The 14,653-nt window shown below is 50.9% G+C and overlaps 1 protein-coding gene across 2 annotated transcripts in view; it reads right to left on the bottom strand.

The window, feature by feature from the left end:
* LOC133170574 (coronin-7-like) overlaps positions 1 to 14,408 on the bottom strand; it is a 47,351-nt gene extending 32,943 nt beyond the window's left edge. The window contains exons 1-9 of one of the 2 annotated variants that reach the window (XM_061303612.1): positions 14,194 to 14,408; positions 12,049 to 12,148; positions 11,895 to 11,975; positions 7,626 to 7,696; positions 6,706 to 6,892; positions 6,024 to 6,100; positions 4,084 to 4,134; positions 3,025 to 3,108; positions 2,654 to 2,736 (exon numbers count right to left, since the gene is read on the bottom strand). In XM_061303612.1, the coding sequence (XP_061159596.1) occupies positions 2,654 to 2,736; positions 3,025 to 3,108; positions 4,084 to 4,134; positions 6,024 to 6,100; positions 6,706 to 6,892; positions 7,626 to 7,696; positions 11,895 to 11,975; positions 12,049 to 12,148; positions 14,194 to 14,253 (794 nt within the window). In that variant the 5' untranslated portion in view covers positions 14,254 to 14,408. Of the gene's footprint in view, positions 1 to 2,653; positions 2,737 to 3,024; positions 3,109 to 4,083; positions 4,135 to 6,023; positions 6,101 to 6,705; positions 6,893 to 7,625; positions 7,697 to 7,792; positions 9,740 to 11,894; positions 11,976 to 12,048; positions 12,149 to 14,193 lie in introns of those variants that run through there. The other variant, XM_061303613.1, reaches the window with a different exon arrangement.
* Positions 14,409 to 14,653: the final 245 nt, after the last annotated feature.

Raw genomic sequence — 14,653 nt, 5'->3', positions numbered from 1 at the left:
GAATTTCTAGGCGCAGCCGAGCCATTGAGGGGGTCCGGTTTGGGGACCTCAGCATCGCTGCTTTTTGCAAACAACGTGGTGCTGTTGGCTTCTTCAGGCCGTGATCTCCAGCTCTCACTGGAGCGGTTCGCAGCCGAGTGTGAAGCGGTCGGCATGAGGGTCAGCACCTCCAAATCCGAGTCCATGGTCGTCGATCGGAAAAGGGTGGAATGCGCTCTCCGGATCGGGGATAAGATCCTGCCCCAAGTGGAGGAGTTGAAGTATCTTGGGGTCTTGTTCACGAGTGAGGGGAGGATGGAGCGCGAGATCGACAGGCGGATCGGTGCAGCGTTGGCAGTAATGCGGACTCTGTACCGGTCAGTCGTGGTAAATAGAGAGAGCTGAGCCAAAAGGCAAAACTCTCAATTTACCGGTCGATTTACGCTCCTACCCTCACCTATGGTCACGAGCTATGGGTCGTGACCGAAAGAACGAGATCCCGGATACAAGCGGCCGAAATGAGTTTTCTCCGCAGGATGTCCGGGCTCTCCCTTAGAGATAGGCCAGGGTGAGAAGCTCGGTCATCCGGGAGAGGCTCGGAGTAGAGTCGCTACTCCTCCACGTTGAGAGGAGCCCGATGAGGTGGCTCGGGCATCTCATCATGATGCCTCCTGGACGCCTCTCCGGTAGGAGACCCCGGGGACGACCCAGGATGCGCTGGAGAGACTATGGCTCTCAGCTGGCCTGGGAACGCCTTGGGATCCTCCGGGATGAGCTGGATGAAGTGGCTGGAGAGAGGGAAGTCTGGGAGTCCTTCCTGAAGATGCTGCTCCCGCAACCCGACCCCGGATAAGCGAAAGAAGCTGGATGGATGGATGGATAGATGGATGGAAAGGACAAACATGCCAAAATGGAAACACGATGACCCCTGACACTGAGGAGGAGACGGCGGCTTCTGTACATGGAACACATCAGCTGAAGAAAGAGATTTGCCACGCCCCCTATCTTTTCTTCTGTGGCAAATTCACGGCAAAAAGTCTTTCTAATCCCTGAGCGCATACTTGTGGGATGAAAGCTCTGTGAATTCTATTCAACATCCCGTGCCAAACACTCTGCATACTTCCATCAAATACAATTCCAGAACTCAGCAAAACTGTTGCAGAAAGACAAGAGACAGAGGCAAGTCCAAAAAAGAACGATTTCAAGAGTCTTAAGAACAAATGCACGTCATGTAAACTTTGACATGAAAGTCTGGCTAGACTTTTAGATCTAAAATGGCAGCCCCCAGAAGCTTGTCCAACTAAATTGCAGACATATGCTCAAATTAATACCAAGTATGGTGGAACCGAGTTGGATTCTCCTGTGAGGACAAGCGCCTTCCTTTACTGTTGCCACCCAATCGAAGTGAAACCTAAAACGAGGAACAGATTACGGCCGTTGGTGTTTGATCTGCCAGAATTCGCAGTTTAGAAGTGTGCATGGTGGTCACATCTGGAAGTTGGCGCAGGGGGATGATGACATTCACTCAACCCGAGGACAGCAATTGCTGCCCTCCCAGCCGTTGATGGGTGACAACAGAAAGGCAAAGATGGCCATGTTGGAGTTTTTGTGCGCTTTGCTTAACAGCTCCCGCTAATCGCCGCAGGAGAGCCGTCATCTGGGACTGATTTTGCCAGCGTGCATGGGTTCTGATGGAAGAAAGGGACAAGTCTTTCCTCTCCTAACATCGATCTTTTTTTGGAGGCTGCATTGATGACTCCGACAAACACCCAGTGTTCCAGATCGCGCACGCACGTACACGTATTTGGCCATCAGCTGCGTTCACAAGCGCAGTTTGTGTGAAAAAAAAAGGCAATGTATCCCTGCCACAGTCTTGATTTCAACTCCAAGCACCTCCCAAGTAAGATGACTCCATCATTACGACAATGAGGCCGAACCCACAGCCCGATTCTCCTGTCTGGAGGGAGCCCATTGGGGCGGGGCCCCCAACTTTGTGGCAATCCCATGAAAGCAGTCCTACTGAAAACTGCGCACGGCCAAATACTAACTTGACAGAGTCCAGCCTGCCGCTTCAATGCCACTCCATCTTTAGCGCCACCCTTTCAATTACGAACAGGCAAAATGGGAGGTGGGGGGAGCACACGTCTCTCTTTATGGCCTAAAAATTACAGGGAATAACTGCTCCACTGTGCTCGTTCGACTTTGAGCTTGCAATTTGGGCATCTACTTGTGCGGCTACATTGGATACATGTCCCTTCAAATCGACTATGAGATGGGACATTGATACATGGGCATTAAATCTGCATGAAGCCAGCCTTAAAAGTCGGCCGCAATGTTTTTTGGTTGTTTTTTTTCTGGGTTTTATTGGTCTTTCTCATATTCTTAAAAAGCACGTGACGGACGGCACTATCGACAGAAGGCTGGGCTTGCCACAAGTCCTCTGCAGACCGAATCCCCCAACGCATTCTACCCGTCACGGTGGTTGTTGATACGAGGACGCATTTGCAGAGTGAACGGCACGGCACGAATGCGGGGGGATGCTGCGACAGCAATGGGCGGTCCGCGTTGATGAGGTAAATCTCAGAGGGTGCCGGGAACCTCTACGAGGGTGGGTGCCATGTCTGGCCGAGACATTTATGAGCCATTAGGACGGACCACCACGGCTTGCACTCACCCGCCAGAAGCACCGAAGGTCTGAGACCTCACAGAAGAAGTCAAGTTCCTGCCGTCCCAAAGCCTCACCTCTCGGTTGCGCATCTAAAAACAGAAGACGACTCGACATGAACGCCTTCACAATCGGAACAAGCACAGCGTGGAAGACTTTCTCTTCATGAGAGGGCTGAGGAAACTTTGGTGCTTAAGAGTCACGTTTGATTTTTAAAACAGACAGCCCAACCTTCAAAAATGTACTGCAGTACACGTGACATCTGCATTTTGGCCCACCGCTTCTCCTTCTCCACATCTCGATTCAATTTGTATCACAATTTAAAATTGGAGCCACACGAACAATGAGCAACGGAAAAGGAGCACAAACCCCCGTGTTACCTTATCAAAGCCCGTAGTCAGCAGAAAGTCATCCTGGGCCCACAACATGCGAGAATCTTTGTGGCTCTGAAGGCAGGCGGCGCTCTGTGGAGACAGAGTGTGCCTCTTGAAAATGTTGCCACGGTGGGTGTGCGGGGAGCAGAGAAGGCCACGTCTATCAGTGGACAGGACGCAAATGGCCCCGCGAAAGGGGAGCTTGTTTGTTTGTTGCAGACACGAGCGGCCCGTGACGCTGATAGTTATTTAGGGCTCAAACACAAATGTATGAGGAAAGGGACACTATTGCTGCTTGAACTTGAAGTTAGTCAGCGCTCCGTCCAACCAAATCTCCATGGTTGGAAACAAGGGCCTCAACCAACAAGGCCCAACAAGGGCCTGAACTCGGCCAACAAGGGCGCAAGCGATGGATGCTGCATCCGTTTGTGTTAGCCGCCTGCTTTGGCTCCCCCACCAGGCAGAACGGCGTTACTTGCAGGGAATGTTGCTTCACCCGCCAGGATAAATATCAGGTGTCAGCATGCGCATGTGGCAACAATCAAAGGCGTCCCACTCTGTGCGCCAGAGCAAGGGAGACTTCGTAATATCACCATCTTGTACTCCAATGCGGCACTGGGAGGGAGCCAACGCGCCCCAACTGCTTTCAAACGCAACTCCCGAAGAAGCTGCCTCCTGACTAAGTAGACGTGGCAGACCGCAGCCCCGACTAGACTTGATTTGGGCAGAGGCCATATGGCTAGAGGACAGGCAGGCGGTGATTGCTGACTCAGGGGCTCGCTCGCATGACTATTTAGAGTGCAAGCAAGATGAAGAATGGCATCACTTTGACTTTTCCTTTTCTCGCCTAGACTGGCTGGGAGCCGGTCCGGGGCCAATGGCGAGGCCAGTTTTTGCTTCATTTAGATGTATTTTTTTGCAGGCAAAGTGCCATTTGAATAAAGGATGAGTTGATTGGTAATGTTGGAGTGGCATGTTTTGCAAAAATGCACAGCAAAGATTTCCGGAACCGGATTTCAAATGGAGCTTTTTGTCGCCAATGACAATCGGAGAAGAGATGCTCACCTGAACTGCTTTCAGCTGGGCTCTTGGGTCAAACACTCGTAGTATCTTGTCCTAGAAGATTGATAATCAGGATCAGCTTGTAGAACGAGCAACAGACACGTTGGGCATCACTCCATTGGAAGGAAATGGACACTAATGCGATCAGGCGGTCAGCAAGACGCGAGTGTTGAGATGCAGCCTTTTTATTGTACTTTTCTCAATTTGAGTTGTTCTTTGAGAGGGTAGTCCTAGAGAAGATGTTTGCTGTGCACGGATGGACAATCCCTAAAGAGAGGCTCAGCCATGCAAGTGTGTGTTTAGCAAGACCACACACAGATATGGATGGCCCTTGGCTGTGGGCTAATTGAAAACAACCCGCCCTGCCTGGTTTTACAATGAGCATCGTTCTTCAGCAGGGGGAGTTTATGGACTCAACACGGCGAAATCGCACACAATAAAAAGGTAATTGCTGCCTCCTCATTTTCCTGCCGCCCGATGATGTTGGGCATTTACATAGTGGAGTGGCCCATGCGCGCAGAGATACTTTGGGGCACGGCAGGGGTGGAGGAGCATTTGACATTTGTGCAATTCAAACATTTGCATGCATGCATGCAAACCACGGTCGAGGGCTCGGGCCCACACACGTACAGGCCCTATTTGCTTTGATGAGCCAGGTCGCCGCAGCCCAACTGAGTCGTTTGGCATCAACGACAGACCTGTAGCTCCCAACTCAGCTCATCTTACCCCGGCGAGTTCTTCAGGGCGGAGGCGGACGGCAAGCAGGCGGGACGCGTCGACAAGGGTGTTTAGCCCCGTCGCGATAAACGTCTTGATCGTGATTTGCAATCCGTCGCAGCAAAAACAAACAAAGGGGGTGGGGGTGTCCCCATTTCAAAGGCGCCATTAGTGTATTCAACGGAAAGCAGAGGCTGACTGGAGCACGCCCTTTCGGAATATAAGAAAAGCACAGCCCTCTCAGAAGGGGGAAAAGCAGGCTTCCATTGATGGACACTATGTAACAAAGATGATTGGGGCACAGCGGACACTATTTGAGGGAAGGCAGCACAGAAGTTGGCAGAATTCACTTTTCCCAGAGGCCCCTATTTGTCTTGAGGCATTTGCGTATTAGAAAGGGATGACACAGACAGCAATTGATGGGGCACCCCGTCGATCGTAGCCGAGGCCATAGCGACGAAATGTGACAAACAAGTTGCCAAAAACCTTTCTTCCCCTGAGGAGGAAAAGGAAACCTGCATATTCGGCAAAGTTGCTGTTCATTGCTCGCTAGCCTTGGTTTTGCCATGATGGCTTCAACCCAGAGTGGCTCTGTGGCGGACTGGTTCGCACGTCCGCCTCACCGTTAGAATCCACCGCCGACCCTCCCTTTGTGGAGTTTGCATGTTCTCCCCGTGCCCGCTTGGGTTTTCTTCGGGCCCTCTGGTTTCCTCCCACATCCCAAAAACATGCCGGGAAGGCCGATTGAGCACTACAAATTGCCCCTAGGTGCGCGAACAAGTGCGAATGGTTGTTCGTCTCTATGTGCCCTGCGATTGGCTGGCAATCAGTTCAGGGTGTCCCCCGCCTACTGCCTAATGACTGCTGGGATAGGCTCCAGCACGCCTCCGACCACTGTGGCCATGGACAAGCCATATAGAAAATGGATGGACGGATGGCTTCAACCCATGTGGTATGGTTGATCACAAGCCGCCTCTAAGATCTGAATTACCTGATCTATAGATCTGGAGTGTTTTTATTTCAGAGTGACTTTGAAAATCCTTCATGGCAATAAGACAAATACCAAGAAATAGGGTATGTTTTTTTTTTTTTTAATCGGATGAATAAAAACAGCCTGGGTCAAATTGACGCATTTATTCCCTGCTGACCTTTGGGGAGTGTTGTCTTGTAGCTATGTGTGAGGTGGCAGCGACAAGGTCAAAAGTCTGACAGCAGCTTGCGCTCACCTTGCATGTGGAAGCCAGCAGGGACCCGTCCATTTTCCAGCTCAGACTCTGTAGTTGCTCAGCATGCTCCTCCAAAACTGAAGATACCACATGGCAAGGTCAACATTAGGTAGACAGGGATGGTCGCGTTAAGACCGGGAAAAGAAAATGAGGCACAGGCGCAGAATGAACACCTCATGAACGGGAAGGAGCACGACTGTTCAGGGATGAGCGCGGCTTGTCTGGCTTCGGCCATGTCGAGGGATGAACTACATGGTCTATACTCAAACTTGTGATGGAAAACTCACTTTGGAAGGACTGGCATCCAAGTATTTGCCTGCCCATCTGACCCATGTGAAATCAAGCCACAGAGCCAATAGTCCATCCGCCTATTTATGAAAAAGTGAGCGCTTGGGATTTTTGTGGAATTCGCATGTCCCATCTGGGCTACCTGTTCCGGCCCCTCATACGCGCATTGCCTTTTGTTTGGTCACGCGTAGAGCAGATTAGCATTAGCTGCTGATCAGCGGCGCAATACAGTGTGCAAGACAAACACACGGGATCCACACATCATCCAGACCAGACACAAGTATTGGGTCACACGTCCTCAAGTTACTTTTGTTCACCAAATGGCAAATGGTTCAGTCAGCGTGTCCCAAACTTTTGTCCCAAGCGTGGAGGGCAGCGCGCAAAACGTGATTACCTGCGAGTGGCGCTTGCCGGCGGTCCGTGTCCCAAAGGAGCAGGCGCTTGGCGGCCCCGACAGCCAGCAGCCTGGAAGAGGTCGGGTGGAAAAGCAGCAGGTCGGGCCGTCCTTGCCCGGCTTCCAGAGTCAGCTCAGGTTCCGGGGGCTGCTGCAGCTCCGGATCGCACAAACGCCACAGTTTCACCTGCGCACGCAGACAGAAACCAGGTTGGATAATGCACATACCGTAATTTTCGGACCAGCCATAAAATGCCCAAAAATGTGAAAAAAAACATATATAAGTTGCTCCGGAGTATAAGTCGCATTTTGGGGGGCAATTTATTCGACAAAATCCAACACCAAGAACAGACATGAACAAGCAACAACAGACTAAACGATACGGTATGCTAACGTGACAAACACAAACGAGGATCTGAGAACGGGCCTGGCGTAACATTCAGTTATTTAAAAAAAACGATTACATAAATAACACGTTTATAAAACCATCTGTGTCACTCCAATTCATTAAATCCATCGATCAAATTTCTCGTCCTTTATGTCATCCTGGTGACAGAGGACATGTCCAGAGGATATGGCGCTTTAAAGTGTTAATTACTTTATTTGATTTTTTTCTCTCTATTTTTCATGTTTTGAATATGTTCAAGATAAAGATATCAAAGCATATGAAGTGATCCCCTATACTAAAAATAACATGTGAAGTGGTCAACTATACTTGTAAGTGATGTGTTAATAATCAAGTAAAAATTTGTGAAAAAAAAACATATATATATAAGTTGCTCCTGAGTATAAGTCGCCCCCCCCCACCCAAACTATGAAAAGAAAACGCGACTTATAGTCCGAATTTTACGGTATTTGTTTTGGGTTGGCTGTTGGAGGGACACGGAAGACAAGTTGAGGTCTGGAAAGGATGTGCTCACCGTTTCATCCGCGGAGCACGTTGCCAGAAGACGCTCGTCAAATGGAGAAAAGTCCAAGTCGGTCACCAGATCTGACGGCAAGAGTACAAAGGATGAAGCTGGACTTTTTTGAAAGTGGACAGATGGTTGGCTCACACGACTGGATTTTGCTCCCAGAAGCCGCTTGCCTCGTTGCAACACCCTGGCTGCGCTCTCCGTTATGGCTGCCATCCATCCATCCATCTTCTTCCGCTTATCCGGGGTCGGGTTGCGGGGGCAGCAGCTTCAGGAGGGACTCCCAGACTTCCCTCTCCCCAGCCACTTCATCTAGCTCATCCCGGGGGATCCCAAGGCGTTCCCAGGCCAGCTGAGAGACATAGTCTCTCCAGCGCGTCCTGGGTAGTCCCCGGGGTCTCCTACCGGTGGGACATGCCCGGAACACCTCCCCAGGGAGGCGTCCAGGAGGCATCCTGATGAGATGCCCGAGCCACCTCATCTGGCTCCTCTCAACGTGGAGGAGCAGCGACTCTACTCCGAGTCTCTCCCGGATGACCGAACTTCTCACCCTATCTCTAAGGGAGAGCCCGGACATCCTGCGGAGAAAACTCATTTCGGCCGCTTGTATCCGGGATCTCGTTCTTTCGGTCACGACCCATAGCTCGTGACCATAGGTGAGGGTACGAGCGTAAATCGACCGGTAAATTGAGAGCTTTGCCTTTTGGCTCAGCTCTCTCTTTACCACGACCGACCGGTACAAAGTCCGCATTACTGCCGATGCTGCACCGATCCGCCTGTCGATCTCGCGCTCCATCCTCCCCTCACTCGTGAACAAGACCCCAAGATACTTAAACTCCTCCACTTGGGGCAGGATCTCATCCCCGATCCGGAGAGGGCATTCTACCCTTTTCCGATCGAGGACCATGGACTCGGATTTGGAGGTGCTGACCCTCATCCCGACCGCTTCACACTCGGCTGCGAACCGCTCCAGTGAGAGCTGGAGATCACGGCCTGAAGAATCCAACAGCACCACGTCGTCTGCAAAAAGCAGAGACGCGATGCTGAGGTCCACAAACCGGACACCCTCAACACCTCGGCTGCGCCTAGAAATTCTGTCCATAAAAATTATGAACAGAATCTGTGACAAAGGGCAGCCTTGGCGGAGTCCAACCCTCACTGAGAACGAATCCGACACTGCCGGAAATGCGGACCAAACTCTGGCAACGGTGATACAGGGACCAAACCGCCCTTATCAGTTGGCTCGGTACCCCGTACTCCCGAAGCACCCCCCACAGAACCTCCCGAGGGACACGGTCGAACACCTTCTCCAAGTCCACAAAACACATGTGGACTGGTTGGGCGAACTCCCATGCACCCTCGAGGATCCTGCTGAGCGGGAAGAGCTGGTCCACTGTTCCACGGCCAGGACGAAAGCCACACTGTTCCTCCTAAATCAGAGGTTCGACCTCCCGACGGACCCTCCTCTCCAGCACCCCTGAATAGACCTTACCAGGGAGGCTGAGGAATGTAATTCCCCTGTAATTGGAACACCCTCCGGTCCCCCTTCTTAAAGAGGGGAACCACCACCCCAGTCTGCCAATCCAGAGGCACTGTCCCCGATGTCCACGCGATGTTGTAGAGACGTGTCAGCCATGACAGCCCCACAACATCCAGAGCCCTTAAGAAATCCCATCTCACCCGCAAGGCGACCACGATTGTGAGTGATGCGAGTCACCCCGCTCACTCTTTGTTCGAGCTTCTGCCCTCTGGGAAGAGGTACAGAAGCCTGCGCTCCCGCACCACCAGACTCTCAAACAGCTTCATACTCCAGGCTGTTAGGATCCTGAACTCGCTCCCCCGTTCTGCGTAGCGTCCTGTACTTTTACTGTCTGTACTGTCTGTATGCACACTGGCTCTTATTTGTTGTGTTATCTGTTTATTTATTATTTATTATTACTCTTATTTATTGTTTGTGCCTTTTTGTTTATGTTTTTTTACTTTTGCGCTATGCTTGCTGGCTCCGTTTTGCTCCTCTTATTCATTGTGTTATCTGTTTATTTATTATTTATTCATCACTCTTACTATTGATTGTTTGAATTTTTGCCTTCTTGTTTTTATATTGTGTCGCGTACTTGTATGTCTATCGTGTTATGTGTCTCCTCACCGTGGGATAGAGAAAAACGTAATTTCGGTCTCTTTGTGTGTTGTGACATGTGGAGAGATTGACAATAAAGCTGACTTTGACTTTGACTTTGAAATCCGGGCGGATCTCATCCGCCCTGCCACCGAGGAGTTTTTTAACTACCTCGGTGACTTCGACCCCAGAGATTGGAGAGTCCGCCTCAGAGTCCTCAGGCCCCGCTTCCACAATGGAAGGCGTGTCGGTGGAATTGAGGAGGTCTTCGAAGTATTCTCCCCACCGACACACGACGTCCCGAGTCGAGGTCAGCAGCACGCCATCTCCACTGTAAACAGGGTTGACGTTGCACTGCTTCCCCCTCCTGAGACGCCGGATGGTGGACCGTAATTTCCTCGAAGCCGTCCGGAAGTCATTCTCCATGGCCTCGCCAAACTCCTCCCACGTCCGGGTTTTTGCCTCAGCAACCGCCGAAGCCGCGTTCCGCTTGGCCATCCGGTACCTGTCAGCTGCCTCCGGAGTCCCGCAGGCCAAAACGGCCCGATAGGACTCCTTCTTCAGCTTGACGGCGTCCCTTACCGGCGGTGTCCACCAGCGGGTTCGGGGATTGCCACCACGACAGGCACCAATGACCTTACGGCCACAGCTCCGGTCGGCCGCCTCAACAATGGAGGCGCGGAACAAGGTCCACTCGGACTCAATGTCCCCCGCCTCCCCCGGGACGTGTGAATAGCTCTGCCGGAGGTGGGAATTGAAGCTCTTCCTGACAGGGGATTCCACCAGACGTTCCCAGCAGACCCTCACAGAGCGTTTGGGTCTGCCAGGTTGGACCGGCATCTTCCCCCACCATCGGAGCCAACCCACCACCAGGTGGTGATCAGTTGACAGCTCCGCCCCTCTCTTCGCACGAGTGTCCAAAACATGCGGCCGCAAATCCGATGACACGACTACAAAGTCGATCATCGAACTGCGGCCTAGGGTGTCCTGGTGCCAAGTGCACACATGGACACCCTTATGTTTGAACATGGTGTTCATTATAGAAAATCGGTGTCGAGCACAGAAGTTCAACAATAGAACACCGCTCGGGTTCAGGTCGGGGGGGCCGTTCCTCCCAATCACGCCCTTCCAGGTCTCACTGTCATTGCCCACGTGAGCATTGAAGTCACCCAGTAGAACGATGGAGTCCCCAGAAGGAGCGCTCTCCAGCACTTCCTCCAGGGACTCCAAGAAGGGTGGGTACTCTGAGCTGCCGTTTGGTGCATAGACACAAACAACAGTCAGGACCCGTCCCCCCACCCGAAAGCGGAGGGAGGCTACCCTCTCGTTCACCGGGGTGAACCCCAATGTGCAGGCGCCCAGCCGGGGGGCAATAAGTATACCCACACCTGCTCGACGCCTCTCACCGTGGGCAACTCCAGAGTGGAAGAGAGTCCAGCCCCTCTCGAGAGGGCTTGAACCGGAACCCAAACTGTGCGTGGAGGCAAGTCCGACTATATCTAGTCGGAACTTTTCTGCCTCGCACACCAGCTCGGGCTCCTTTCCAGCCAGAGAGGTCATATTCCATGTCCCAAGAGCCAGCTTCTGCAGCCGGGGATCAGACCGCCAAGGTCCCTGCCTTTGGCCGCCACCCAGCTCGCACTGCACCCGACCCCTTTGGCCCCTCCCACAGGTGGTGAGCCCATGGGAAAGGGGACCCACATTTCCTTTTCGGGCTTTGCCAGACGCTCGCCTTCGAGCCCCGCCTCCAGGCCTGGCTCCAGAGGGGGGCCCCGGTGACCCGCGTCCGGGCGAGGGAAATCTGTTTTCATATATATTTTTCATCATAAGGGGCTTTTTGAGCCGTGCTTTGTCTGGCCACTCACCTAGGACCCGTTTGACATGGGTGACCCTACCAGGAGCATGAAGCCCCAGACAACATGGCTCCTAGGATCATAGGGGCACGCAAACCCCTCCACCACGATAAGGTGACGACTCGTGGAGGGGGTTGTACATGGCTGCCGTTTCATATATTTTAGCTTTTGTTAGGATGACTGGGATTGTCTCTGTCAAGTGTTTTGGCCGTCATGCGACCATTCACATACACAAGCGCTTGTTGTAAACTGCAGAGCAATGTTTTGCGTTTCCGTTCAATGTTCTGTGGCTTTGACGAAAAGTACCCGAATGACAGGAGATGTGGGTGACGCGCCATTGTCCGTCCGCAGCAGGCTTGGCAGACGTCAGCCCCAGCACACCGCCTCCTGAAAACGCATCATCACGATGTTCAAACGGACGCCAGTTGAGTCGCTTCCTTGGCACAAAAACAATTCTTACCGGCCTGGTCCGTGTTGAAGGCCACCAGCTCGGCACTCGCCCTGATGCGCTTTCCCTGGCAGGGGAAGGGTCCGCCACCACGTACGCCGTTGATCCATCCCTGTAATTTTAAGAGGCCACAGGTAACATCTGACTGAAAGTCAATCTATGTGCGCAGGAGCTTGTTGTCGTCATCGCCTTCCCTGCTGGCCTAAACACTTTGAGAGGCACAGACCTCTGCATGATGACTTTTTGTACAGCACTGCACATTAAAATTGCAACTTGACAGTGGTGGGTTTGAAAGGTGGAGTTGGTGATTAAGGTCCACTGAGGGCGCAGGTAACATGCACACCCTGTCACTGCATTCAAGATGAGTTTCTTGCGCCTGATGGCACAACAAACCCGCTCTGGGCTCTACAAGCAAAGTCATCGAGAAACAGGAAGCATGGAGCTGACACTCAAGTTCCTGTGGGGAACAAAGTGCGGAGGAAGTGGTGCAAGTGCACTCTATGTTGCGCAGCAGACAGCATTTAACAACTTTGACTTATATCGTAGTTAATTGTATAATGATGATATACAGCTTTTTTCACATGCATTCTTGCGTAGAACCCTCCATTATTTCTACACAAGACCCGGTTAGCTTCCTTTAAAGCAGGGGTCCCCAAACTTTTTCCTGTGAGGGCCACATAACGTTTCCCTTCTCTGATGGGGGGCCGGTGTCAGTTTGTAACAGAAAAAGTGTGACGATCGTAGGGGAGCTTAAAAAATTTATTGTTTTCCAGAAAGCCACACATAACCAAATAACGGTTATTTAATAACCCTTTCCAGGTTCTTTACAGAAAAAAAGTCAGGAAACAAATAATAACACTATTAATGAAATAAATAATAACTAAATAACCCTCTCTGAGTTCTTCACAGAAAAACCAGGAAATAAATAAGAACTAAATAACTCTCTCTGGGTTCTTCAAAGAAAATAAAGCCATGGAACATTAACTTTCTGTTGTGCCATGCACAATCTTAACAGATAAAAGTTCAGCTCAGTTGTCAGAGCAGAATCTTTCTGACACATAGGAGCAGTCTCTTAAAGTTCTTGTGTTTCTTCCTTATAATCCTTTTGTAGGTTCCAGTAGGCTTGTAGACATTGCTGTCTTTTTTGTTTAAGTTTGCTAGTGCGTCATAGTCTGGAGTAAAATTTGTTGTGGCAATTCTTAGGCGAGATCCGAGATGTTGGTCCGTTTACCTCGATCTGTGACGGGTTGATGTTCACGTTCATGTGGCTGAACGTCACGTCGCGTACGTCGAGCCAAATTGGCCACTCTCTTTTAAACGCTCGGCACTGTGTTCACCTTGCTTTGCCTTGGGCGACTCATTTTAATGGAAGGATTCCAGAGGAAGGTTTGTGGGTGGCTTTAGCGCAAAACTGCATCTGAAAGCTCAGCGCGCGACTTACAAGAATGCTGTCGTCACAGCCCACGCTCTAAATTCGGGACTGATACAAATAGAGCGCGAGTGCGCCATGTCCGTACTACTGAGTACGTACATGCACTTGTGAGTGTGCACCGAGCTTTCTGACACGGCTTCCGGTAGTGTATCCGGCCCGCGGGCCGTAGTTTGGTGACCTCTGCTTTAAAGAGTAGAATTACATAAACTCGCCCATCGTGTAGTGCCTAGGTTCCTTTTAAAACAAAAATTGACTTCTGTTGATTAGAATTGTTGTGAATTAGTCACGTTGCGTTCACGCCATAAAAGTAGCTTCACAGCGCCACCTGCTGTCTTTTAAATGGCATGACAAGATTGAAGGAATGCACGCGTGAACATTGCTGAGATTTTACAGCCACTATTACATAATACACCGAGGGAAGCTGCAGGCGTTGCTATCTGACATGATTCGGTTTTAAAAGGCATGCAAATGCAGTCCAGTCATGATAGATATGCTTTATAGATATGAAAGCAATGGAGCTTGCTTTGCGTCCACACACAAACAATTATCAGTCGTCAGTAGATGTGAATTATACATTTCAAAATGCAGGAAGTTCAACACGACAAGCAAGCAGGCGTTTTGCCCCACTCCCACAACACAGCGCGAGTTTAGGAGTAACCCGCGGTGATCCTAATGCTACAAAAGGAGCAGACACCACAAGCTCGTCGACAAACTAACTCACTCACATCCTTCTTGGCAATTTTTGGAGTGGTGTTTTTGAATTTGGAAGTCTTAAAGCGGTTCATGGTAGCCTGCTCTCGCCGCTTGAGGTGTCAGCGCCTTCCGGGTGTCTTCGCTGTCGCTCGCGTTGGCTGAGAGAGAGCGACAGCGGGCGACCAGCAGGTTGAAAACGGCAGTGTTCCTGAAACTAGGGTTGGCTCGTGAGTGATCGATTCGTTCAAAAGAACGAATCTTTTCAGTGAACGAGAATGAACGAATCACTTCCTAAAGTGATTCGTTCTTTTTTCAGTTCATGACTTCAACCAGTAGGTGTCGGTAATGCCTATTGAAGCTGGTGCCACCTCACCGTAAAATAAAACGAAGAAGAAAATGACGTCACTTCCTGTTCACGAACGAGTTGTGAATTCGTGATGTGCATTCCAGTTCTTTTAGGTGAAATGAATCTTTAGAATCAGTTCACTCAAA

The sequence above is a fragment of the Syngnathus typhle genome, linkage group LG17, assembly GCF_033458585.1.
Source record: "Syngnathus typhle isolate RoL2023-S1 ecotype Sweden linkage group LG17, RoL_Styp_1.0, whole genome shotgun sequence".
NCBI lineage: Eukaryota > Metazoa > Chordata > Actinopteri > Syngnathiformes > Syngnathidae > Syngnathus > Syngnathus typhle.
The sequence above is the reverse complement of the archived record's forward strand: the minus strand, read 5'-3'. Positions and strand labels throughout refer to the sequence as shown.